The sequence below is a fragment of the Chroicocephalus ridibundus genome, chromosome 1 (genome assembly GCF_963924245.1).
Source record: "Chroicocephalus ridibundus chromosome 1, bChrRid1.1, whole genome shotgun sequence".
NCBI lineage: Eukaryota > Metazoa > Chordata > Aves > Charadriiformes > Laridae > Chroicocephalus > Chroicocephalus ridibundus.
Genome location: NC_086284.1, coordinates 118430531 through 118455856, shown reverse-complemented (window position 1 = coordinate 118455856; position 25326 = coordinate 118430531). Strand labels below are relative to the sequence as shown.

The 25326-nt window shown below is 39.5% G+C and overlaps 1 protein-coding gene across 2 annotated transcripts in view; it reads left to right on the top strand.

The window, feature by feature from the left end:
- Positions 1-7094: 7094 nt before the first annotated feature.
- CD247 (CD247 molecule) overlaps positions 7095-25326 on the top strand; it is a 58125-nt gene continuing 39893 nt past the window's right edge. For both annotated transcript variants that reach the window (XM_063358483.1, XM_063358404.1), the window contains exon 1: positions 7095-7282. In XM_063358483.1, coding sequence (XP_063214553.1) covers positions 7225-7282 — 58 coding nt within the window. In that variant the 5' untranslated portion in view covers positions 7095-7224. The remainder of the gene's footprint in view (positions 7283-25326) is intronic.

Sequence of the window (25326 nt, the reverse complement as noted above, 5' to 3'; positions counted from 1 at the left end):
TCACATAAAAATACTTGTAAATCATCTCAGTACTTTTAGATGAGAGGAATGATTTTTTTTAAAAACAAGGTGACTTCTGGTTGCTACAAACACAGAGTAATTTGACAGAGTCATGCAGAGGGTACGTGTATGTGTGTGCAAACATGGAGGAAGACCGACTTTCAAGAACTACTAGGTAGTGTGTATGTAATTACGTATGTAAGCGTGTATATTTATGTGAAAATATTGAAGATACTTTGTATTTCTGTAGCGCTTTATGCCAATGGAACCTATTAAACATCACCCAGTATTAAAAAGTAACTGTTTATGTATTGAAATGAAGCAATTGTTTAGGAATAAGAAATAGGGAAATAATTGCACAAAACCTGCAGTACATGATTATAAGAACCTCGTGTAGTTCTTTCCTGTTGTCATTTAGGTCAAAGCAGTTGCCTAATCAGGCATGAATTGGATTTTTGATTTGTTTTAAATGCTTAAATGAATTTCAGTTCATTTAATTAAGTTTTTCCCCAGATGGGCTTTTGAAAAATGCAGAAGAGGTATGCGTTAGGGGTGAAGAATGGAAGAAAATAAAGGAAATGAAGATGCTTGTCACAGGTCTTAAAATCTGGCTTCACAGTACTTTTATATTCATGAAAGACGTAACCTTACTGATCAATTATAGTCTGTACAGCCATGCCAGAAAATACTGAAGGTGCTCTGTAATTAAAAACAGCATTTCCAAAATGTGTGTTTAGTGGTAAAGTCCCAGAATTTTTCTACATATGCTATAATGTAATCAGGGAAATTCACCTGCAATTAACAGGTGAAAATGTTAATGATGTGAGAGAGTAGCTTGACTAGCCTAAAGGAAAGGAAGCATTGTGCTTCCTTCTGAAGATACAACATAAGCAGTTGTCTCTCCAGTGCATTGAAAAAAAAATAAATTCAGAGCAGATCATAAAGGCTTCACTGGGGAGGAAAGAATCAGACATTACACATTCAGTAGTCTCTAAACTGAGTATTCAGAGAGGGCGCATTTTAAGTTTCTACTAACATCTCCTTTTTATGTTTCCAAATTCCATGTTGCACTGAAAATTTTAAGACCATAGTGGGAACAGGGGACTGCTAGTCACAAAACCCCCAAAATAATGAATAGGAATTGGTTCTTACGTGCATCAAGGCCTGTTTATCATCTCCCATAGGAAACATACACTCATGGCTGTGTTTGTCTTTATGGCTCTGCACAGGTGTCTCTTATTCCCCCCCCCATCCTTGGATGTGGCAGGGTTTTTATTTCCACAGTGTAGCTGCAAGGAGTAGTGACGGTCAAGTGATTTTTTTTTCTTTTTTCTCTCTTTTTTTTTTTTTCTTTCCCTTGGAAAAACAGTATTTTCACACACAGAGGGGAGCAGTTGTAGCGAGACCAACTTCTCTCGTCTCCCTATTGGGAGCTGCAAAGCAAGAGCTGTAGTTACACACTGTCTTCTTTCCAGCTCTCTGTTTGCAATGCTGGCAAAAGTGCAGGGCAGGGACTAATCCTCTTGGAATGCAGCAATTATCACTAAATAAGTATTAATTGCTGCATTCCAAGGGGATTAGCACAGTTGAACCCAATTATAGCAAAGCAAAGCTTCACTGTAAGGCGCTACAGCACATTGAAATGCAGTGAAGCAACGTAGGACTGTCAGTCCTTAACATTTTGTCAATAAAAGTTGTGGGCTTACATGCTGTAAACAGCAGACTTTTTCTTTTCGGCGTATTAAGTCTACAGCATGAGTGGCATGCCTTGCTGGGGGCTACGACTGGCTCACCAGAGAAAATTGTTGCTTATTCAACACCCATTATCTTTGTGTGAACACCCCCAAAAATGATTTTGATACTTGTTGAATTAGTTCTGGCACTACAGCTGTCACTCCCTGCTGCATCAGGGGCAAAGCTTTGCAGTCTGTCTGGATTCCCCTGTCTCTGAAGTTGGCCGGCTCCTCCATCAGGTGATGTAGGTATTAATTTTGCCTGCAAGTACTAACGGTATCAAATAGGCTTAGGAGAACGTTTGATAACTGACCTGTTCTCGGTCCCAGCAGTCTGCGGTGATGATTACAGGCAAGCTCTCTGTGGTAGCAATACATGAGCCAGAGGGCACTGTGTAGTTATTTTTATAATCCTCAGCTTGACTGCGGTGTGGGTTTGTTTTTTAGTTTTCATTTATTTCCTGTTAAAACTGCAAACCCTGATGCTTTTTTTTTTTTTATAGTACAGTCAAGCATAACCAGTAAGCGTGAAAAGGGGATGCTTCTGGGGATAAATCAGCCCCTTGCATTAGAGCTGTTCCAGGATTTCTTGTGTCCAGAGAAAGAACGTCATATTGATGCACAGAACCAATTGAATGCATACCTTGTCTATTTCATGAAAGATGTTATCCTTGCAGATAATGAGCTGCACCTTAAACAGCATTAAACACAACCGAGTTGTACTTGGGGACTGCTTCAATTCCCTGACCCATTCTGTTTCAGGAACCATAGATCAAGTCTTGCAGTCTTCCCAGTGCAGGTAATTCTTAAAATGCACTTTCCTCCACCCGTATGTTTAGATAAAGAGTCAAGTTTAGCTGAGAGCTTTTTCTTAACCCAGCAGGGAGGGTTTTATGTCTCCACTGTGGCCTTGTCTGTATTGAGAAAAATAGCTGCTGGTTCAGCTGAACTAGTGTTGGCTTTCATTTCTATCCCAGTGTTAACAAAGTTCTTATGATCTGACTGAAGTGAGTAAACTGAAACATCAGTATGGTTTAAACTGTTGGTAAAAATGCATGTGTGAGATTGCCTAACGCACAACGTGGGCAGGAGGTGGCGAAGTTTTTACTGTGCTATGTAGTTCCTAGAGATGCAAAGACCAAATAGGTTGAAAAGAAGGCGACACTCTAAGCAAATCATTCCTCCGTGTGTAATTGCACGCTGTATGAGCACAGAAAAGCTTCTTCCTAGAGAAGAGACCACTTCCCCTTTATTTTCTTCTGTACTACTCGACTGCATGTTATTTGCATCTCCCATGCCATGCTTGTTGTGAGAATAACTCATAATACAAGCATGGTTGCTCTTTTGTATACTTTCATTGTATTTAGATTATAATGGTAAGCTTGCCTTATTTCAAAAGCTGAGGGATGGGGAGGAAAGAATTTCTAGGGGCACTGTCATGCAAAGGCGTTTTCTGACTCTAGCCACGCTTCTAAATGAAGTCCATATACTCTATTTCTCTGACCTTTCCCTATCTAGACATCAAAACGCACTGGCCCGACTGCCGTTCATCCAGTGTGCCTACTGTTGCCATTAATCTCCCTTTCTTATACAGCTCTTCATTCCTTTTCCTTACCTTTGGCCTCAACTCTTTATTCAAAGTGGTAATTTGCTGGCTTTCTGCCGGAGGGAGAAGCTATGATCAATAACAGGAGGAGACAGGGGTCAGCGGAATAGTGATGAGCAGTGCCATTTGCTCCTCTGAAAATACTGTTATCCAAAAATATCAATAACTAGTATGATATTTTAGCTTTTGGATAAGACATCAGTGAGGTTTAGGCAGCTTGCAGTGGGAGCAGGGATCTCTTTCCTCTCGCTAATTCCTTGTTTCAGCCAATCTTCTGTTACATGGGGAAGTGGACAGAAAAGGGTTTTATCTGGCTCGCGTTGGAATATAGACGGTGTACCCGAGCACAGCCATTTCTGGGACTAATGACACCTCTTTCAGATTCAATGCATGGAGGCTGTCATGGGCTGTGCTTTGCCTTCTTCCTGGCGGTGAGTCAGAGCCCATCTCCAGCCTTTCCTTGCAGCTTTTGGGGTAGAAGCACCACAAAGGAAACCCTCCCCAAGGCTGGGAGAGAGCAGAGGCTCAGCAGTACTGTCTAGGTATCACAGAATGGCATGCAGCACTAGGTTTTGGGCGCTAGAGTAATAGTAGTGTCTAATAATTTTGGTATTGACTGGCACAATATATAATAATTATTAAATAAAAGGATAATTCTGTCCTATCAATGCATTAGCCCTCCATAGTCCAGACAGCAAGGTGATGAATATCTTAGTCTCCTTCTTCCAAGAACTTCAATTTATTTTGCGTTCAAAAGACTATAAATCCTTACTTCTTGTGTGCACAATAACTCTCACCCTGCCAGTTGTCTTCAAATCATAGAATAGTTTGGGGTGGAAGGGACATTTAAAGGTCATCTAGTCCAACCCCCCTGCAATGGGTAGGGACACCTTCAAATTGTATCAGGTTGCTCAGAGCCCCATCCAACCTGGTCTTGAACTCTTCCAGGGATGGGATATCTACCACCTCTGTGGGCAACCTGTGCCAGTGTTTCACCACCCTCATTGTAAAAAAATTACTTTCTTGTATCTAGTCTAAATCTCCCCTCTTTTAGTCTAAAACCATTACCCCTTGTCCTATTGCGACAAACCCTGCTAAAAAGTTTGTCCCCATCTTTCCTGTAGGCTCCCTTTAAATACTGGAGGGCTGCTATAAGGTTTCCCCGGAGCCTTCTCTTCTCCAGGCTGAACAACCCCAACCCTCTCAGCCTGTCCGCACAGGAGAGGCGCTCCAGCCCTCTGACCGTTTTTGTGGCCCTCCTCTGGACTTGCTGCAACAGGTCCATGTCCTTCTTGTGTTGGGGGCCCCAGAACTGGACACAGTACTCCAGGTGAGGTCTCACCGGAGCAGAGTAGAGGGGCAGAATCACCTCCCTCACCTTCCTCTTTTTCTTTCTTTTCTAAAAATTAGGAAAAAAAAATATTGTTCATTGAGATACTTGTGCTTCCTCCCATTCCCAGCCTAAGTTCTGATCCTGAAGTGTATTAATAGTATTAACTTTTGTAAACACTCAGCAGTCTTCTGTTGAGCCAGTTATATTTTGATGGCTGAGTTTTAGATTTTAAGGTGCATCTAAGTCATGTTTTCAAGATTTTCTAATTAACAGTTGTCTAAAATGTACTTTCTATTTCTGTTAATAAAAGCGACAATTTTTATTTGTTCACATTTGAAAAGAGAACAATAATGTGAGTTTTCTTAGAAAGTGAGGGTTGGCATCACCGTGTCAAGTGGTATGATTTTTGTATAAATGCCCTAACACATTGCTGAATAGAATAAATTATGTCTGTCTAGTATCTCCTTCTCAGGAAGATTTTTCTAAAACTCCAGATTTCACCTTTCTTAATTTCATTTCATTATGCTGGGTTTCTTCTCCCTCTTTTCCCCTAATGAAGGCTTTTATTAGCTGCTGCTGCTTCTTAATAACAACAATAAAAATGCAATGAGAAATGTTGAGGAGGAAGTACCCCTAACCACACCTTGGCTCTACCCTTGCTTTTTTCTCATGCATTTAAAAGTTCTGTGATGGTTGGTTTGGTTTTTTGTTTGTTTATTTTTAATAGACAACCAAAGCACCAAATAAACCATCCCCCAAACCAAACAACTCCCAGGTGTCCCTGATTCCTGATTCTCTTTGAGTTCTAGTGCCTTGCTTTTCCTGTCTCCCCTGGGACTTAATTTCTTCATCTGTAAAAGCTTAACTGCCCCAGCTTTAGTAAGGCTAATTTGAAAAGGATGTGGAGGTCCTCAGGTAAAAGCATAATGAAACGATTTAATATGGTTAACACAAATCACTTTCTTGGGTTTTTCCAGCTCATAGTGCAAAGCGTACTCCTGAGTGACCTTTGCTGGGTTACTGCTAGAGCGTGCTTATTCCGTTGTCTGTGTGGTTACCCCACCGCTGCCTACGAAGCCCTGCTTTAATACCGCCTGATGTGATCCCTAACCTGGCTTCGTGAGGGAACAAGCGTTGTGATTCTTCTGGCTCAGCCTGCCACTCACCACCACCCTGGCCACTTTTGACCTGAGGGGTCAACTGCAATCCAGCTAAAGAAAGGAGATGCAAAGATAACACGTTCCTACTCGTGGTTTTCTGTAGCTAGGTGCAGCAATCTTATTAGCACCCTCAGAGCAGCAGAAAAACCCAGGGCATTTTCACTTTCATCCTGGGCTTCTGGGCTAGTTGTACACGTGCCACCTGGGCAAGGGGGCAGCCAGGGCTTAGGGTGGCATGGAGGCACTGCAGTCCTTGTGCTGGAGAACATGGACCTGCGGGAAACCAGGCCTGGCCAGTGCGGCCGCCGGTTAGACCTGCTTGGTTTTGTGTGACTCTGAGGACCGTGTTAATGGGTGAGCTGACGAGGTGGCGTTGAAAAGCCCTGTTAGCTTCCAGACCGCAGCCGCCTTCAAAGCAGCCATCACACTCCTGGGGTGTGCCGCTCTGCCTCAGGATCTGTCGCTAGAGGACAGCTTCAAGCAGCAAGGAGGTTGAATCTTGTGGCCCTCTCAGTGGGTAGGAGTGGCGTACGTGAGCTAGAGGCTGCAAAGCTTTCTGTTTCAAGGTGAAGACACGCACCGTGCTCTCCCGCAGAGGTGACATGGGCTCTCCTCCCCCGGGGCTCAGGGGGACAAAATGGTTCCAGAGCTTCGCGTGCGCTGACGCTCTTTGGAAATAAAAAAAAAATGCGGCGTGTTCACATCAAAAGGCATCTCCATTTCATGGGTACAACTGAAATGAGCCAGGCAGGGCCAGTTGCGCTGGTGTGTTAGCTGCTGTGGAGGCCGTCTCCATGGATGAGCAGAGCCCAGCTCTCCCTGGGGCCGGCCACCCCGCACCCCTGAGAGTGCAGCCACTGTATGTTGCTCACGGCAAGGCCAATTTCAATTAGACTCAGAAGTGAACTTTGTATCTTTACCCATTTAGTTCAAGAGTGACTCCAACTTACAATTTTAAACTTCTGTATGTAGTTATATTGCATCCCTTTTGAAGTCGGGCCAAATCTGACACACATGCTTTCTAGGCCCCTTATAGAGATCAGCAGCTGCTGACTGGGACGTCCTAGGAACCATCAGGCAAACTGGGAAAAAAAACTAAACAACAACCCACCAAAAACCATCTTGCAAAGAGGAAAGAAAGAAAGAAAGGAAGGAAGGAAGGGAAAAAAAAAAAAAGGTACGAAAGGAAACCCCAAACACCAATACGGAGAACGTAAGCCCCAGCCCTCGTCGGCCGCCTGGCGGGCTGAGGAAGGCGGGTGCTCCGTCGGGGCTGCCGGCGGGTGGTGAGCTTCCTGCGGGGAGGGCAGGCACAGCACAGCCCGTGGAGGCCACTCTTCTCCTCCAGTCACCACGGCCTCCCGCTCCCCGCCACCGCCCGGGACGGCCAAGATGAAGTGGAGGAGGATTGCCACCTTTGCCATCTTGCAGGCATGGCTCCCAGTCACAGGTAAGGCAGGCTTTTATTTTTTCATGCGGAGCTATTTTAAAGCTCTTTTGAAGGAAGAGCACTCTGTTTCTGTGGTGGATTCCCCACCATTTTGGTAGTAGGAGGGGATCTGCAGGAGGACCTCATCCACGTCTGTCCTCCTAATCGTGGCTGGAGTCATGGCCACCTGTGAACAGGGCGGCAGGACTCATCGTATTGAACTGCTCTGCGATGAAGAGACCCTCTGGAGGGCTGGGAGGAAGAGGAGGAGGAGGAGGAGGAGGCAGCAAGGACGGCCACTGTTGTCACTGCGGCCTCCTCTTCTCCAGCTGGAGCGACTGCCACAGCCGAACAACAACTCGCCATTAAATAAGGCTCTCAGCCCTCACCCGGGCGGCTTTCCTTGAGATTTACAAGGGGGAATTTGATGCAGTAATGAAAATGTAGTCACTTGCAGTAATCTGCGCAAGATTTTAATTTAGTTAGGTAAAATTAGAGCCGTGTTGCTCGTAACGGCACGCCGGGCGGTTTGTTTGCAGTAAAATGTCATGCTTGGCAGGCTGGAGACAGCAGGTGTAGGTGATGAGAAAAAGGATAGGGTCCTTCCTTTCATGTCTCCGCTAGACACAGCGTAAAATGAGGTCATTTTTACCTTCATATATTTACTCGTGGTGATGTATACCCTGGCCGCACTCGGGCAGAAAGTGAAGCAGCTTTGGTATGTACCAAAAGTCATGTTAATTTTGGGAGGGAGGAATGTACTTCTTAGTAGATCAAAAGAGCAATAAAATTTACGTCCAGAGAAGGCCTCAGTGGGGGCCTGAGTTTGGAGAAGTCAGCCAGTACCAGCAGGCCGTGTTTGAGTACGTATTAAAGCACAATCCACTGGAAGAGTTTCCCCCACAACGTACGCCCTAACTGTACTTAACAAACACAGCACCCTTATGCTGAAGAATTTTGGCAACTGCCACAGACTCTTTATTTGAAAGCTTTCTGGAGATTAGAGAAGGGTTTCACAGCCCCTTGCTGATGCTGTGGGACCAGCTCTGGTAATTTGTGGAGGCTTTGTTTCAGGAGGATTTTAAGCAGACTGGTGTGCTCTGTCGTAGACGTGCCTTTTGTTCATCCTCCATTCAACCTCTGGGGCCTCTCTCCCTTTCTGATGCTTAAGTATGATACTGTACTTAAGTATGATACTTCTGGTACTTATATTTGGTACATTGCTCTGTATCCGTAGATGAGTATAGGGCTATAAAGGTATCAAAATTACTTTAGTTCAAAATGCATCCGTAAAAAACCTTTTTGCATTTTCTCCTTTTAATCTGTCACAAGATATCAGTAGTTCAGGGTCCTATTTGTAAATTTTTAGCAGAAAACTTTTATTGAAAAATATTTAATACAGTTTGCAGATGGGTAACGCTAGCCCTATAGGGGTCTCTGGTGCAAAGCTCTTAGGGGTATTCACACCCACAAAGAATATATGGGATAAAATTTTGGACAGGCTACCATTGCTATTGATTTGGAGATGGCTGCCTGTAAATTTGAGGGGAAATATTTTTGAATGGATATCTGTAATAGTTCAAAGAATAGCAGTATTTAGTCTAAGAGTATAGGTAGAATAAAATAAATGTAGCAAAAAAACTTATGGAATTGTTGCTACATTTTTTACACAAAATACACAGTAACAAAAATGTGAGATCCCCATGAATTTTGTTCAAACCAAACAGATGGGGTTTTCAGCTCAGAACTAGGAACAAAAACAAAGATCTGCTGCTGCCTGGAGTGTTTTCTAGCCTCCCTAGAGTGAAGTGAACTTTTATTTTTTTTTCATTAAGAAAATGAGAGGTCAGACAGGACAGTGATTCAGTAAGCTGCGTACCACCTTACGGAAAGTTCATTCCACTTCACTATGATGCGTTTTGTGATTATTCTTCAAATGGTCAATTGAAAGATGCTATCAAGATTGGGGCTGATGGACTTGCAAAGTCTTTCCTTTTGATCTTTCGAGTACTGAAGTAAATATGTCAGGCATGAGAATAAATAGTTTTAAAAAAGTAATTCTAGAGGTGGGCCACAAATTCTGATGCAGAGTTTGAATTATTGACACCAGACCACAAACTTCAGAATGCTCAAACTTGGCTTCTGAGCAGTTATAGAGGGAAGCTGTATCATGTACCAATTAGTTTTCTGTTTCACCCTTCAAAGGTACAAAGTATACATCTAGAAATTTAGCTGAGGTCCTCCTATAACCTCTCTGTTAAAAAGTGTGTAATAATTAACATTATTAATAATGTTGTTCATTGAGATATAAGAAGAATATTAAAAGACTTCTACCCAAATAGCGCAATTAAAATGGCAAAAAACTTCATACAGTTTACAGAGCTTTTAGTCTGAAGTATGACAGGCTTCAATGGCAATAAAACAGTACTGTGGGTAATATTGTAGAATTGCTCACCTTTTTTTTTTTTTTTTTTTTTGTTAAGGCTGATGAGATGACACTTTGATTTGTACAAATAAGCAACACACACACGTGTATAAATATATGTACAAGAGTTCTTCAAGGACAGCCGTTCCCTGTTTTTCACTTCTTTACGAAATCACTTTTCTCAGAATCATCTGCTAAACAGAATTGGACAGTGTCCTGTTTTTCGCTAGCTCTGCGGAAACTAAAACGTGTCAGCCTCTGGCAGATATTACTTGCACAGCTTATTTTCACAATATTTTGCTGCTCTTTGGGCACCATGATGCCAGGAGACTTTTTTTAAATCAGTTCATGGTCAGGAAGATACAATGGACAGGTAATGGGTCTTGGTCCTTCCTTTTCATCAGATGACTTAGCAGGTCCGCAAATGAAAAGATTTGGGAACTAAAAGTTGTTTACAAGCCTATCTGGGAAACCCAAACAAATCAATACAGACTATTTTGGCCACTATCCCATGTCCTTATGCACTGTCTCTTAAGTTCTCCTAGCTGAACTCTTGTTACGCCTAGGGAAAAAAAAAATCTAAAGGCTTAATTTTACATGTTTTATTTCCCTTTTCTCCTGGTTGTTCACAATGATTCATTAATAATTCATGGAAAAAAACCCTATGAACTGGCACATTAGAGAATGGAACAAAATGTAGGCAAATGTAGCCTTTCTTTGTAAAGGGACATTTGTTGAACTCTTGCAGTGCTATATTCAATTCCCTAATGCTTGTTATAGAGTAAGTGCTTTCTATCTGAACCTTCCAAGCAAAATTCCTAATGAGTGAAGTAACAAGGTAATGATTGCATTCCTTTTTGTTTTTTCATGTATGCTAGATGGAAAGTATATAGAAAATGGAGAAAGCTATCTGAAAATACATTTCTCCTGTGTGTGTCCTTCTTAAGTAAGACTACGTGGATAAAAAGCTGAAGTGGGGGAAAAATAGGAGGCTCATTAGCAGCTTAAAGGGGACGCGAACTTCATTTATGAATGAATGTTCATGTGAGGAACACTTTTGACAGCTGTTTTCTGTTATTCACAGAAACTCGAATTGTGACTAGCACCATGAGTAAATCCATAAGCAAGGGAAAAAAAATATATAAAAAATAAATGATTTGTTTCCTAACTATCTCCAAACTGTAACCAAACTCTATTTAAAAAAGAAAGAAAAAATACTTGCTTGCACAATTGCAGATAACCATCGACTACCCCTCTACTCCTCCAATTCATCATATATATGAATATCTATATTGCATGTAGAAGTCCGAGATGCATCAGCTATTCTGGCAAGAAAATAGAGTATGTTTTTAGGGTGGCATTAATGGAAGATACAACTTCTATCAAAATATATCCTGTTAAAGGTATCTGCTTTGTCCGCGTGCATGTATACTCATAAGCATATTGTTGATTTTCACTGTTCTACTGACATGACTTTGGTCAACAGCTAAATTAAAGTTTCACGGCTGTTTCTTTTTAGCATTAAAAAAATGATGTATGCTATTTCAGAGTCTGGGAGGAGCTGAAATTTTGAAGATTTTTCTGATTTGCACTGTTATATAATGTAATATTTTGAGACTGGGTTTGAATAGTGTTTTCTTAAATAAATTCAGCTCTGCTCCTTTAAAAAATACGTAGTGTTTTTAGCTTTTAAAATATGACAGTCCAAATCAGATTTTTTTTCAGGAAAGCAACGAAGGCATTTAACTCTACTTTGTCTTATGCAACTGATTTATAACTTTGTATATAACAGATGAAATGTGCAGGCAAATTAAAAGCTTAGTTTGCAGTTCTTCAGTCTACTCACTCAAATGCGCGGATCTCGGGAGACAGTGGAAATGCATGTATTTAGCCACATGCAATGGATACATCCATCTTTGTGAAAGTTAGACTTACTGGTGTGTAGTCCTTTCAGTCCTTTGGCAATTTAGCTATTAAAAAAAGAAGTGAAAACAGCTAGCTCCTAACCCTCAGAGATCACAAGCACTAGTGTCTCTGCAAGTTCGATTTAAGGGATAGAAGCCATCTCAATTTTTGAACCGTATAGATTGGAAATATTTGAATCCCTACAAGCTTCCTAGGAGTAAACCATCAACCTTTGGAAGCCCTTTATGTATTTCATTCTTAGTACTTTGTTATCTGTCTGCCAAGTCTTATGAGAAGAAGAACGGCAAGTATGGAGTTTTCCATGTTGGTGTATTTTCGGTAATTGAGAGTATGTTAAACATTGTGCTTTTGGCAAGCAGGTTGCAAAGCCTGATGAAATGCTCATACTCTTTGTCCTATTTCTTCCATGGAGTGTAACTGTAGTGAAAACAACTTATATATCCTGACTCTTTTTGAGTAGCAGAACAATTTTTAATTTGTTACATTTTTAAGCGTAGGAGAAGCCATAATGATAACGCAACTCTTTGAAAGCTCAGGCAATACAGAGGTGAAATATATACCAAATTAGAATTTGATGGAAGCCGACAAAGGAAAAAGGTTGGAAATTTTTCGACAAATGATAGCATAAACTGTAGTAGGACACACTGAATAAGTCGAGGGTGGCTAGTTGTCAACACTTGTGGGTTTTTTTTAAGAAATCTCACCATATATGATTTACATAAAATTCAAGCTGTTGTCTTAGGTGAAAATCTCATCTTTCACCATAAATAAACTTTTTTAGTTTCCTAGTTTTCTAGCTTGTAAAGGAAACCTTGAAAATGCAAGCCTTCATGGCTTCAGAAACGGAAAAAGAGCAAACCAGCTATATCACCTGCCACCTATAATTTTTTTTTTTTTTCTTTTAAGGCAATTGCTATTTTTGGGGGGTGATAGGCCAGCTTGTCTCAGGATGCTGCAATGCTCGTGGTTGGCAAGCACTGAAAATAGTTTCCTGGTCAAAAATAAAAGCACATCAAACATTTAGAATCAGAGAACCCTTATCCTAAGAGCGCCAAAATCGTAAAAATGAATTAACAGATTTTATTATTTAAAAAAAAAAAAAGTTGGAGTAATGGACTGAAATGCTTTTCTAAGTGTCCTTCTAATGGGATTAGAAGCGATATCCGGGAAATTAATGAGGGAATACTAATCTGGGTAGTGTTTGATTTCTTTTTAAGTAAGTGTACATTGGTCATAGAATAAAGGAAAGAGCAATATGACTAACAAACCCTTTTTCTGGTTGTTCACTCAAATTTTATAATCAGTTTGTTCCAGCCAGGAGCATGGGTGTTTTGCATTCATTTCACTTAGAATGTTGCTGTCATCAGCATGACAGCCAAACCTGAAATAAACAGAGCCAAATATTTATGAAGATGCTCCCCAAATATTTAATGTGGAAGCACTTATTGTAAATTCATTCCAATTCCCCATGGCATATATCTCATCATAAAGGAAACTGAGGTTTGGGACGGGCAAAACAGCAAAATGTCCAGTTGGTAATTATTAGATGGGTGAGAGCAAACCCTTGTAATTGCACAGATCCTGCAAGTGGATTGAAATTCTTTGCATGGGCATCTATATATACGAGCAGGGCCCAAACCGATTAGATATGGGTTTTGCAAAATATATATTTTTGAATTGATTAATACAGAAATTAAACTAAAAATTAACATACAATAACTTATTATTTATCAGATCAATTTGAAGCAAGAGATTGTTATAGTGTGACCGTGTCACTACTTAAATATTCTCGGCAAACATAATTTCAGTGAAAGAGATCAACTTCCTAACATTAGATACCACACGTTCCTAGTTATCAAATGTTTGTTTTGTCATTCAGAAATAGCTGAATGGTTTGAATAATGCCTTTTAAAAGTGTATATATACTGGATTCGTGGGCTGTGACCTTACAGCTTAATACTGCAGAATTTTAAATTTTTGAGAAGAAAAATTTTGACTCGTATCATGTTATACATTCTAGCCATAGAATTACTATAATATTGGATCACTTCTGGTTGCATATCAGCAAGCTTCAGTCAGAGAACCCAACGTCAAATCTTTGGTAGGAGAAGTAATTTCTGTGTCTATCTGCTATGTCTTGTAATTTATATTGTTTCCCGTACAGCTGTGTAAAATCAATTGCAAGAAAGAAGTCTTACCGGAATTTTGTGGAGCCATCTCCCTCTCTTTCTCTGTTTCTCTCTCCATGATGCGAATTTGCACTGTATCATCACTTTGGGCTTTTATGTAAGAAAGATAGTTTTGGCAACACTTTGTGCAAGCATGCAGGTGTGTTTCTGAAGATTGAAAAATAGAATGAAGTCTTGCAAGTTGTGTTAAGAATCATATTCTGAAGGAAAGAAGACTGGATACAGAGAGATACAAATATTATGTAATTGTTATCTTGTAAAAAAAAAAAAAAAAAGTCTATCAAAACTAAAGACAGTTCCTAAGAAGCAAGCAAACAATTCTGTGAATTACTCCAAGCATAGCTACTCTGTTCATAAAATGTCTTGTAGCAAATTAGTTTCCTTTGATAGTTTTTTAAGAATGTTATTTCAATTCTACAGATTTCTTCCTAACAACTTGCTGCTAATTTTCAGGAATCATTTGCTATTTTATGTTGTTTTATAGTTTATTAACTAAAGATATGATACCTGACTGAGTTAGTGTGGACAGGTGAACTCAGACTTAGTCATTACAGATTAGAACCTGTTATGGGAATTTGCAATAAAAGATTTTCAGGAGAGGTGTATGGGAGTGGTGCTGTATGAAGTAAGGTAGCTATGTATGTTTCTATTTTATTTTTTATTACAATTTTTTATTTTCGTATTTCTCAGGAAACGTGAAAATTCTTGCTATTAATATTGGTTCAGCACTCATTCTGTTGGAATTTGAAGAGTTACTAATGCAACAAAACCAAAGTGATCCATGTCATAATTAACTGACTTTGGAGGCTTACACCGGTGACAGATTTGAGCTCATGCTTGCTTGTTACCTGTGACTTTTTTCTTCTCAGCTACCTGCAACATGTTCTTCATTAGTAATGGGCTTCTGGTTCTTTCAGTCTCTCTCTGAACATGTAAATTCTCTGCATAAGTTTTGCTGGGTGGCTTACTCTGATGGATAAAGTATAAGAATTAAACCTTTGCGGGTGGTAAACTTAAAAAGAATTGGTGAAAGTAAATGAGAGAAACCCACCATTTTCAATAACTGTCCTCTGATTTCCCTTTTCCTGAGAAGAAAAGGGCGTAATACCCCATCACAAGTTGCCTAATTTTTAACTTCTTGAAACTATTGATCTTTTAAATGTAAAACTGAGCATTGGTGTTTTATAAGCGTGACTATACCCAGTAGACCAGAGAAGATACACAAGGTTAACCCATCTGGATTTCAAGCAGAAGGTCAAATGCCATTCCAGATACTTTAAAAAATTAGCATCTGATATATGCCATAAGGACCTTCTGGAATTTAGTTTCTCAGAATAAGCATCTGAAACGGAAAGAAAAAAATATCTCTAAATCTCTCTCAGTAAAATTATTTTTAATTTTGCTTTCAATAGGACCCAGTCACACTTCTATTTGAGTAGAGGGGCGGTGGGAGTTTTGCCTACGCGCGCACGCCATGCTGTATATAAGCAGAATTATGCAGTGAACACTAGCACCCACAGCACGGTGCCATAACCGGGTCCACGGAGCTCGAGGTACAGATGGGTGGCCGTGAACTCCCAGTGAGTCGTAAAACGCACTCGCTTGATAGCCCAAACCACTGCACGGAGTGATGGCTTTTTCGTCCCCAGTTTTTGCAGACAACCTCTACTTTCTGCATTAAACTCAATACAGTTTGTTGAGAATATGGATTTCTTTTTCCCTTGCAAATTAGGAATAACGTTGTCCATTTTCTTTACACAGAAAGTTTGCAAGAGAACTCAGAGTAATTTGTTGTTTAGGCAACTACCTCCCAGGGGATTAGCAATGCTGTCTTAGGTGGGATCTAAAGTTCTTATGAAGGCTGCTTGTAGCTTCAAAATGATGGCCCGCCCCCAAAACTTTGAAAATAACTACAGGTCTTCAAGAGTTTTGTTTTGTGCAAGGGCCTTGCCTAAAATAGAATGAAATGTGAAAAATTATCCATACTGGGTGCGCTACTTGACTTTTTTTTCCTAAGTGTACGTTTTGATCACATTTCCGAGTGTTTCTCCTTGATTCAAATGTTCGAAAACCAGGAGAGTCTCACAAAATTACTTCTCTCTAGAAGAAGCAGCTTTAATTTACCTTGTTTTGAATTCTTTCTTAAATTTCAGGTGTATTAATGCAATCTAAACAGAACTGGAATTTTCTCTCACCTGTCTATTCATACAGCTAATTAATGTCTTTTCTGCTGCTAACTCAGATGTTGTTTTACTACTTGCCTCAAGACCCAGCAGTGCTATGATGCATTTGTTGCTGCTGTTAGCTACACCTCGTCTGACGGAAAACAGCAGCAGAGTTTCAGGCTCAAATTTTTTTCTTTTCTTTTTTTCTTTTTTTTTTTTTATAACTCTCTTGAAGAACTTACAGCTATGCACCTTCAGCCCTATCTTATTGTAGCATCTTTTCCAAGGTGTTTTTATCTTTTTTTATCTTTCTCAGCTGCAAAGAAGTAGCTAACAGGTTTGCCCCCTTTCGCTCTTTTTTTCACGTCTTGGGCCAAATGTCTGTATGTTAGACATGATGGCTTTAGTAGAATGAATATTAGGTTTAAAATAGAGTTTAAAGGGAAGCAACTTTCTGCAAAACTTTGCAAGATTTGCATTCCCCCTCTCCTCCCCCTTGTTTTCCACTGAGGTAAACCAAACCCTTCCAAAGTGTTTTTCTGAAATGCCAAAGTCAGTGAGCAATTAGTATTCTGTATTTGGGAAGAGGGAAACCCAGATTCAAGTCCTTATTCCATCTGACTCAGAGCAGGAGCTTGAATGGGACTCCCATGTGCTAAGCCATTCAAGAAACACTCACTTGTTTTGATGAGAAATTCTAATGGGAGCCTAGAAACATTCCCTAATTAATATGCCATCAGAATTTGCACTGGAAAGTGTTTCTGATGAACAAGTGTTATCTCGATAAACCTATACGATAAAAAAGAAAATAAATCTCAACTTCACTTGTAGTATTGTATAGGCTCAGTTTAATCCTTTGCAGTCAATTAATGGTGTACCTGTATTTTTGTTCTGCAGAAGACTTAATGATGTTCTTGCCTGTCAGTGCTTGCCAGTGCTACAGTGTGGAGTGTGTATCCAAGAGTTTCTCCTTCCAACCTTGCAAAAATTGTTGTGCTCTCTTTAGTAGCGACTGTATTTCAACACAACCAGAATCCCTAAGCAGGCTCCTGTGTGTGAGACCATCTGCAAAATGGGGCACAGAGGTGGTGCTGTTCTCTTATGCATGGGTATATAAGAAAACATCAACGAGAGTACTGATAATATATGCTTATATATTGATGATTCTGCCACTTCTGAAACCACATGTAATTATATAGGACTGGAAGATTTAGAAGGAGGTCCTAGGCTACTAAATCTTAAGGGAATGCAGGGATCTGAGGGAGTCAGCAACACGAAATACGATCAGAAGAGGCAATCTGCGAAAGCCCAGCACATGTGCTGACCTTTCTTGAAGAGAAGGATTGTCTGGAGCTAAAAAGGAGGGCTTCAGGTATTTAAAAAGATTTGGAAGTAGCTTCACCTCTAAACGTGCTGTCTACATGCTGTAACTGTAATGTGGCGATAGTTTTTAATTTCTGTCAAACTTTCCCCGTCTAATTAGGACACGTCAGTGTTTTAGTAAATGCCGCTTGTTTAAACATATCTAAACTAGCTTTAAATTAGCTATCTTGTTTAGGCAGCTCCCCAGTGGTGTCGGCAGGAGTTTTGTTTCGGGCAAACTGCTTGGGCATTTACCAAACTGCTCAGCCAGATTTTTGCATCTCACATGAAGATCTATGCTGAAGGAAATGCGCTGTTATCAGCTAGTTGAAAACCAATTTAGCGATGCTTCTATGAACTGCTGCCACCTCTGTAATGACTGCAGCGTATACAAACATTTTGGAAAAGAGAAAGTTTCTCATTCTGTGCCTTTGGGTTCAGTGGGGTCTTCACCTCCTTTGAAGCTTAGGGTTGGACTGTAATAAAAGAAGTGTTGAGCTTCATGCATAGTTAGAAGAGACCTTATACCCAAGGAGAAGAGTGCTCCTAAGCAGCTATACTATCTGCCTGCTGTTTGTCAATTTTCATATATAAATGATTTTACAAAGTGGTTTTACTGAAATCTGCAGTTAAATAATGTTAAATTCCTAAAGCAGTTTTGTTTTGAGGTTTTCATTTTCAGTGTTTTTCTGTTTCTGTTCTCGTTATCCTGTTTTGTTGTAGTTCTGAATTATTTTTAAATTATCTTCTGGTGCTTTTTATTCTATCTGATTAGGAAGTTTGCTATTACGATACTAAGAAAAATCAATATGAATGGAATGCAAACTTTTTAAATTGTGAAGTTTGAACTTTGGTATCTTGTCTGAAGGATTTCTAGATAATTCTGACAATTCCCATTGTTCTCACTGCTCTACAAAGTCTTTCTCCCCCTAGTGAAGCTGTGTTATTTTTTTAGATAAAGCAAGAAAATGGAAAAATGGGGTTGCAGGTTTTGTACTTTTAATTGTGGCTGATTTACTGTGTAACCTTTAGAAAGCCACTGGAATGTGTGTAGGCTTTCCAATAAACCAGTGTCCAGGCTTAATCAAGATGGGCCACTCTGTTAGCTGGTTTTGTTAACTTTAAATTGCTTATGCAGTTGTTGATATATGAATAGTCCTTAGAAAGTGTTAACACCCATGGTCCTGAAAACAATATGCCATTTTAGTATTTGATTTCATCATGGTGTTTTGAAAACTGAGACCTAACAAATATCCTTTAGATCCTCTAGTGTAATGTATTTTATATATAGGAGATTAAAATAGTGGTTATGTCTGATTTGCTGCTACGTTCCCAGTGACCCTTACAGCTTACAGGATAGCCTTTGTTGCATTGGGAAAATTTTTCCTTCCCTCTCTTCTTTACCATTCTAGATTCAATTGAACTGATGAGAGAAACAAAAAGGTAAAAGCTCAGTTATGGATGTGCTGTTAGTCTTCCTGAAGCAGAGAGAGAGAGAGAGGAAAAAATAATGTCCTATATAGACTGTGTGTTATTTCACACTTAGAAAGCATCTTGAGCTCTTCAGAAAATGTGCTCTAGAGATGAAAAGGTTTATTGTGCTCCATGCAACACACGCATGCTGTCACTGTTCATGCCGGTACAGCTCTTAACGTGATGGAGTTTAAGCTGGTTGGCGTTCGAGTGTTATTGTTTAGAGACAGCAGTATTGGGATCGTAAATGTATTTGAACACTTATTCTAGCCACCTTTTACTCCCACGAGAACACCTCTGCTAGGACCCGATGATTGTATTGTCTAAATAATTCATTTAGACTAATTAAAACATACATTATTTTTAATGGAAACAGTTCTTGCTATTTCAGTAGACATTGAAGTTCAGCTCTCAGCTCTCTGTCTTCCTAGAAGTGCATGCAGCTTTTCTCACAGGTAGCTCCTGGCTACTGAGGACTTGCCCTATGCATTAACTATTAACCAGGCATCAAGGCAAGGACTTCCTTTGGGGACTGACTGCAGTTTCTCTGCTCAGTGTAGGCAGCCTTTTTTGCCTCAAGCGCCTAATAGAGCACCTCAGTCTTGAACTCCCTGGTCTTTGGCTTCTGAGAAGCGAAGTTGCCTAAGGGGAGCTATACGTCAGCAGAGCTTTTGCTCAGGGTGTTTTGGCTTATACAGCGTAATATCTACAATGTGGCTTGAAAAATGCTCAGTGCATAGCACTTATCTATTATCTGTGTCGTATGTGAGAACCAGAGGGGTGTGAGCTCGCTTGAAAGCTACTTTGGGTTATTTTTCCAATGCCTTTCAGACTTGGGGTCTCGAGCTGAGAAAGGATGAGGGAAAGTGTGAAATATTTGGCAACAGAGCCCTAAAGGCAAGTGATACTTTGAGTGAAGTTTATGTATAACGCATCAAAACGTTGCCTCTTCAACATCTGTATGTAGCATGTAGAAGAACACCCACTAGCATATTCGTGCAGAGGATTTGAGAAAGGTGATGATTGCTGTCTAAAATACACTGAGAGGAGAGAAGACGAAATAAAAATGAAAATGCACAAAAAATAGCTATAAACCAGTTGCTGAATTACTTGAAGGGGATCAGAAGAATGATCCACACCATCTGAATAGTTTTGGCATAGGTTCTTGTTGGGGAAAAGAGGGTAGAAACTGAATTCTTATTTGGGAGCAGTTTGCTGAGTTTATGGAATGGACTTTTTCATTCCTGGCTGTAGGAGCAAAAGACAGTTTGCCAAGGAGACCTTCCTCAGTCCTTTGTTCTTATTTACGTATTTGAGAGGTACATCAGAATACCTGATGTTTAATCAAGCATGTTACAGACATATTTATGCTAATGTTAATGGCTAGATACAAACATGGATGCCATTGACATTGCACAAGGGTATGTGCAGAGAGCAGGACAAAATTGTGTGGATGTATTTGTAAGCATGGGTTACAAGCAGATCCGCGCAAACCCATTAAGTTCATGTGTGCTATTTGGTATATTAGCATAAAAATGTGTTTTGCTTCCATTATTGAAGCCATTTTTAAATGTAGATTTAATAAGGATCAAAGATGATCTTCAGCATGTGTTTAGCCTGAGTATTAAAAGTACAAAATTTATTTATAATCTTTCATCTTTTGTCAGATAAACAGCAGTTTTCTGTGAGTAAGTGAAGTTCTACTATTACATACATGCAGCCCAAGGTGAGGGAGACAATATTTTCTCAGCTGGTGCCAGGAATAATGGAATATTTCTTTTTTTAAGCTTGACATTACTATTTCAAAGGCAGTGAGTGCTATTGCTTCTGGGACGTCCTCTATTTCTCTCCTACTTCCTTTCCCTTGCTGAGTACTACCTGGATTTTGTCTTTTATATGCAAGAAGTGTGAGTATATCTTTCTAGTTATTTACTTTCCCACCAGTGACACATTTGAAATTTATTATCATTTCTGTAATAGTAAACACTGCTATTAAATGGCTTGAAAATCCAAACAGAAATCAGGAAATCCAGAAATGTGAATTCATAAATAAATACCTTTTTAAGTTTCATTATATTTGTCTTTCTCTGACCATACTATGTGTATATTCCTGGATGTTCTCCTACACACACATACGTAACGTCTTGCATGTGTCCAGTGCAAGTCAGTCGTTCCCAGGTATCCTTCCAACCTGACATGCCGAACTTATAACCTGGTCTCCATTTGAAGTCACTTTTTGAATGAGCAACACAAACTTCTCTTCTTTGATGATCCACGTATGTATTAAAGATTCATCTGTCCTGATTCAACTTCCCAGTATGGAATTGCAATTTCAATATTTATTCTGTCAGCTAGTTTACAAATGCCTTATTCACCCCTTTCTTAGGTGAAATTCTCGTAAACCCTATTTGTGTTCTTATTTGTCATTCATCTTATTTATTCATTTGCTACTTTTTAATACAAATCTGAGAGCATGGTAACTGACCAATACACACAAGAGGTATAGTCTCAATAAAAACTGATACAATTAAACCAAATACTTTAAGGTATGTGTGTATTAGAATGATATACAGGTCTTAACTAAACCACAGGAGGTTTTGCTTGGGTAATGCAAATATTAATGAAATGTGAAATACTGTGTGATAACATCCAGTTTGCCCTGATCTGTGAAACATGGTGTTAAAATAATTATTGAAAAATAAGATCAGATGGAGTACAATTTTCTAATATAAAAAAAGGCTGTGTGTGTGTTCCTGTCACCTTTTAGAATTACATTATTGGAAGTTAAAAGCTAGCAAACTTCCTGGCCTAAAAATATTGAATTTGTTGAATAACAAGAACCTCCTAAGAATAACACCTTTGATATTATTTTAGAGAAATGTGTAATTTTCCTGCTGTAAGAAAGCTTTGAGAGAGAACAAAATCCTCTCACTGTCTCTATATGGTCAGATTTGGTTTATTATCCCTGAAGGACAGACTGGGAAATGAAAATACAAAGAATCATGACAGCTTTCCTCAAGCCTCATAGTGGAAGAATTTAGAATAGAACTAAATGATGGTTACTGAGGATAAAATAATGATTTGACCTGCTCACTGGGTTTTCTGATTCAGGTGGTGTTCATATAATCTAGTGAAGTACATTCAATAAAATGTGTAGTTTAGATGAGAGGAATATGTGAAAGTGGTTATGTAAGCAATTAATTTCTTCCTCTAAAGCTGCACCTATCCATTCCTGTGATATTTCTGTCTCCGATTGTTCTTCTGTTTGGTGTGGAAGCAGGGTTTTTTTTACTATGGTTGGCTTTGTGTGTCTCGCTCTCTAGAATCTAATGCTATATTTCCGTAGCAATTTATTTTTAGCAGAGAAAATAATAAAGGAAAAATAACTGGTTAAAACTACGGCTGCTTCAGGAGAATTTAAAACTGAGAGTGGAGAAAGGAATAGTACATATCTTTTTAATGGAATTAAAGATTTTTTTTTTCCCTGTGTATTCTCTTCATATACAGGCTCTCTGAACTGTCAGTGGTGTGGCAAGAGAAATGGTAATTGCAATTAAATTTAAAGAAAGGGCTTTTCAACAGCCTTCTTGCTTGATTCATCAAGCAATAATAGACATAAATATATTTAATTTCTGAATTTTTGTTGTTGACAACCTTTGTTAGTCAGCTTACAAGTATGAACATAATGCAACTCTGCGACATGCAGGCTCTAAAATTTACATCAAAACCCAGTTTTCTGAATCATAACAAGTCTGAAGTCTCTAGCATAGCAATAACTGCCTCTGCAGTTACCATTAAATATAAACAACTTTTCTGTTGAATTCAAAATTAAAAAAAAAGAACACAAAGTTTTTCTGTAATTGCTTTGATACTACTTCAATAAAATATTCGATTTCATGAGAGAAGATATCTAGGCAGTTGATCACAACGATGGCAATTCTCCGGAAAGGTGTTGATGGGTTGGTTTCTTAGAGGCGAAAGAAGTCAAGACAGGAAACATTAAACCAGCACCATACATGTAGTTGGCTGCGTGTATGAGACTAAGACATACTGGGCTACAAGGAGGGAGACAAGTATAATTCATTGAGCCATTTGGTAAGGGAAGAGTAGAGTGTATAAGGAAATATACCTTGGATATGTCTTTTTTGATCAGAGTGTCCTGCTCACATTGCTTACTCCGAGGTATCGGTCATTGCCACAATCACTTTCCTTCTCCTCCACTGCTGGACCACTGCTGGTGGGTGGATTGTGTGGGGTCGTGGAAGGACAGGGGTCTCAGCACCGTGTTGTTTGATGTGCAAGATGTTGCCTTCATACCCAGCATCATCTACCAGAAACTAACTGTGTGAGTGTTGCGCCTGGTATATGAAATTAGCCTAGGTTGGCTACACCAGACTTTTGACCATTATTAGCACCTCAACAGCTATCAGTGTTGGAATATGAATGGGAAACCTCCTAAAAGCCTCACTGTAGATGGACTCTTTCATGAAAGCAGACAGAAAGAAGCCACTGTGCAAAATCAATCGAGCTATGACGGAAAATCAAGTTTTTGCTAGTTGCCATTACAGCGTGGCTAACACATTTTGGTCTTGCATGGTAGACAGGCCTGTGAGCTGTGTCTTCACCTTGTCTCTGAATTATGTGATAGTCTTTGGTTTTGGCTGGGCTGTAACATGGTTTGGGAATGTTGCTTGACACCCTCTACACTGCAGAATAAACTGTGCTCCTAGCAGGCATGAGGAATTACCATCTCATGAATAGCACCTTCTCCCCCAGTGTAGACTTTTTTAATCTTTTAATGAATCAGTACTTGCTACTAATCGCATTACTTTCATCAGTCTAATGATTTCTTAGAAATCGAAGTGCTTCATAAGCATTAATAGGTTCCCACACTACTCTTCAGAAGTAGTATGTTCCTCTAATTTCTATTCTAATGGAGTAAATGAAGGCACAGAATGGTTAATTGCCTTTCAGAATGTCATTGGCAAAGCCAGCAATGCAACAGCCAATTGCTTTAGGAATTAGCTATGGTATGTTTCCATGTCTGAATTCCTGATGGACTATCAGAATGGAAGACCAGATTACAGTGGGCAAGAAACTGTTTACGCAAAAGTATATTTCAGGACCCTTAATTACGAGTTTTCAGCCAAAGCAAGGGGTTGTTATTTCACGTTACTGTTTGTGAACAAAACCAGCGATATAAATAGAAACCCATGTTAAGATAAGAAAAGTATCTCCATACAAGCTGTTGAAGCAATAATGAAAGACTGGAAGATAAATGCAATGCTGAAGCATGTAGCAGATGAGTTGTAAGATACTCTACATATCTTTACAACTACCAAATTAAAAAAAAAAACAACCGCACAATTTAAAAACCATCAGCCAAAGCAAAATCTGACTGACAGAAAATAAGTACCACATCCAGCATGCAAAGGCCCAGACATAGCAGTATAACATAGAACATGGTTAAATTCTATTCAGTGCTTCATAACAAGATGCTGGCGATGCCGAAAGGTTACCATACAGAAAAGTCCAAAAGGACAAGTGTAAAGAAACATGGAGATAAGGAGTGAATGAGATTCATCAGTTAGCATTTAGGTTAAGATAGAAAGGGTGTTGGGAAAGGGAAGTCCTACCTGACATCAGGTACAAGATTTGAGACTGGTTGTTAAAAAGATAATATCTTTCTACGATATGACCCTCGTTACTGGGAGTGCTAAAGATGTGCTGGAAACCACAAGAGTAAGGCAGCAGGATTTCTCTTAAGCAACCATCCTTTAGATGGAAACGGCAAAGTTAGCATTTCCTTGAAAGAGCTGGACACTAACAGCTGAGATTAGAAGGGGATCAAGACGAAAATAACCACCAAAAAACCTGCCATGAATGTATTATTCTGTAGCAAAATTACAGATTGTTGTGTTATGGCCAGAAGGGAAATATCTTTGCTTTGAGTGTGTTTTTTTTTCTTGAAATGGCAATACTGCAACTGCTGTATTAAATGAAAGGTTTCAGTGGAAGGAAAGTGTATCAATCCACATTTTCAATTTATTTCTTATTTCTGGCAACACCTTAATAGAGAAGTGCATTTTCTTTTTGTTTCAAGAAAAATACATATGAAGAGAAATAGTAAGGTCTTGAGTTCCCAGGGGATTGCTCTGAGACTGGATAGCGTGTCTGTGTCAACCCAGGTGTCCTAGGATTAGTGCTGGGCAGCAAACCCCCAGCAAGGCTGCCACTGCTCTTCGCAAAGCACGACGCATGTTTGACTACCTCAGAATGTTGGCATCTGTAACTGAAAAGGTACGTAAGTTTAAAACAGCAGGGGTTTTCCAAGGTGTTGAAAAGCAGTGGGAGGCAGAGGAGCCACCATAAATTTTCTCCGGGCACAGAGACTGAAGATGTTTTGACTGTCTTCCCTGTTAGAACTGCCAGGCTAAGTTAATGGCAAGAAATCAGAGAGGCTTTCAGGAAGGCTCTGTGTGGGTGTAGAAAATGAAAACATGGTAAGGGCACAGTCTTCAAATT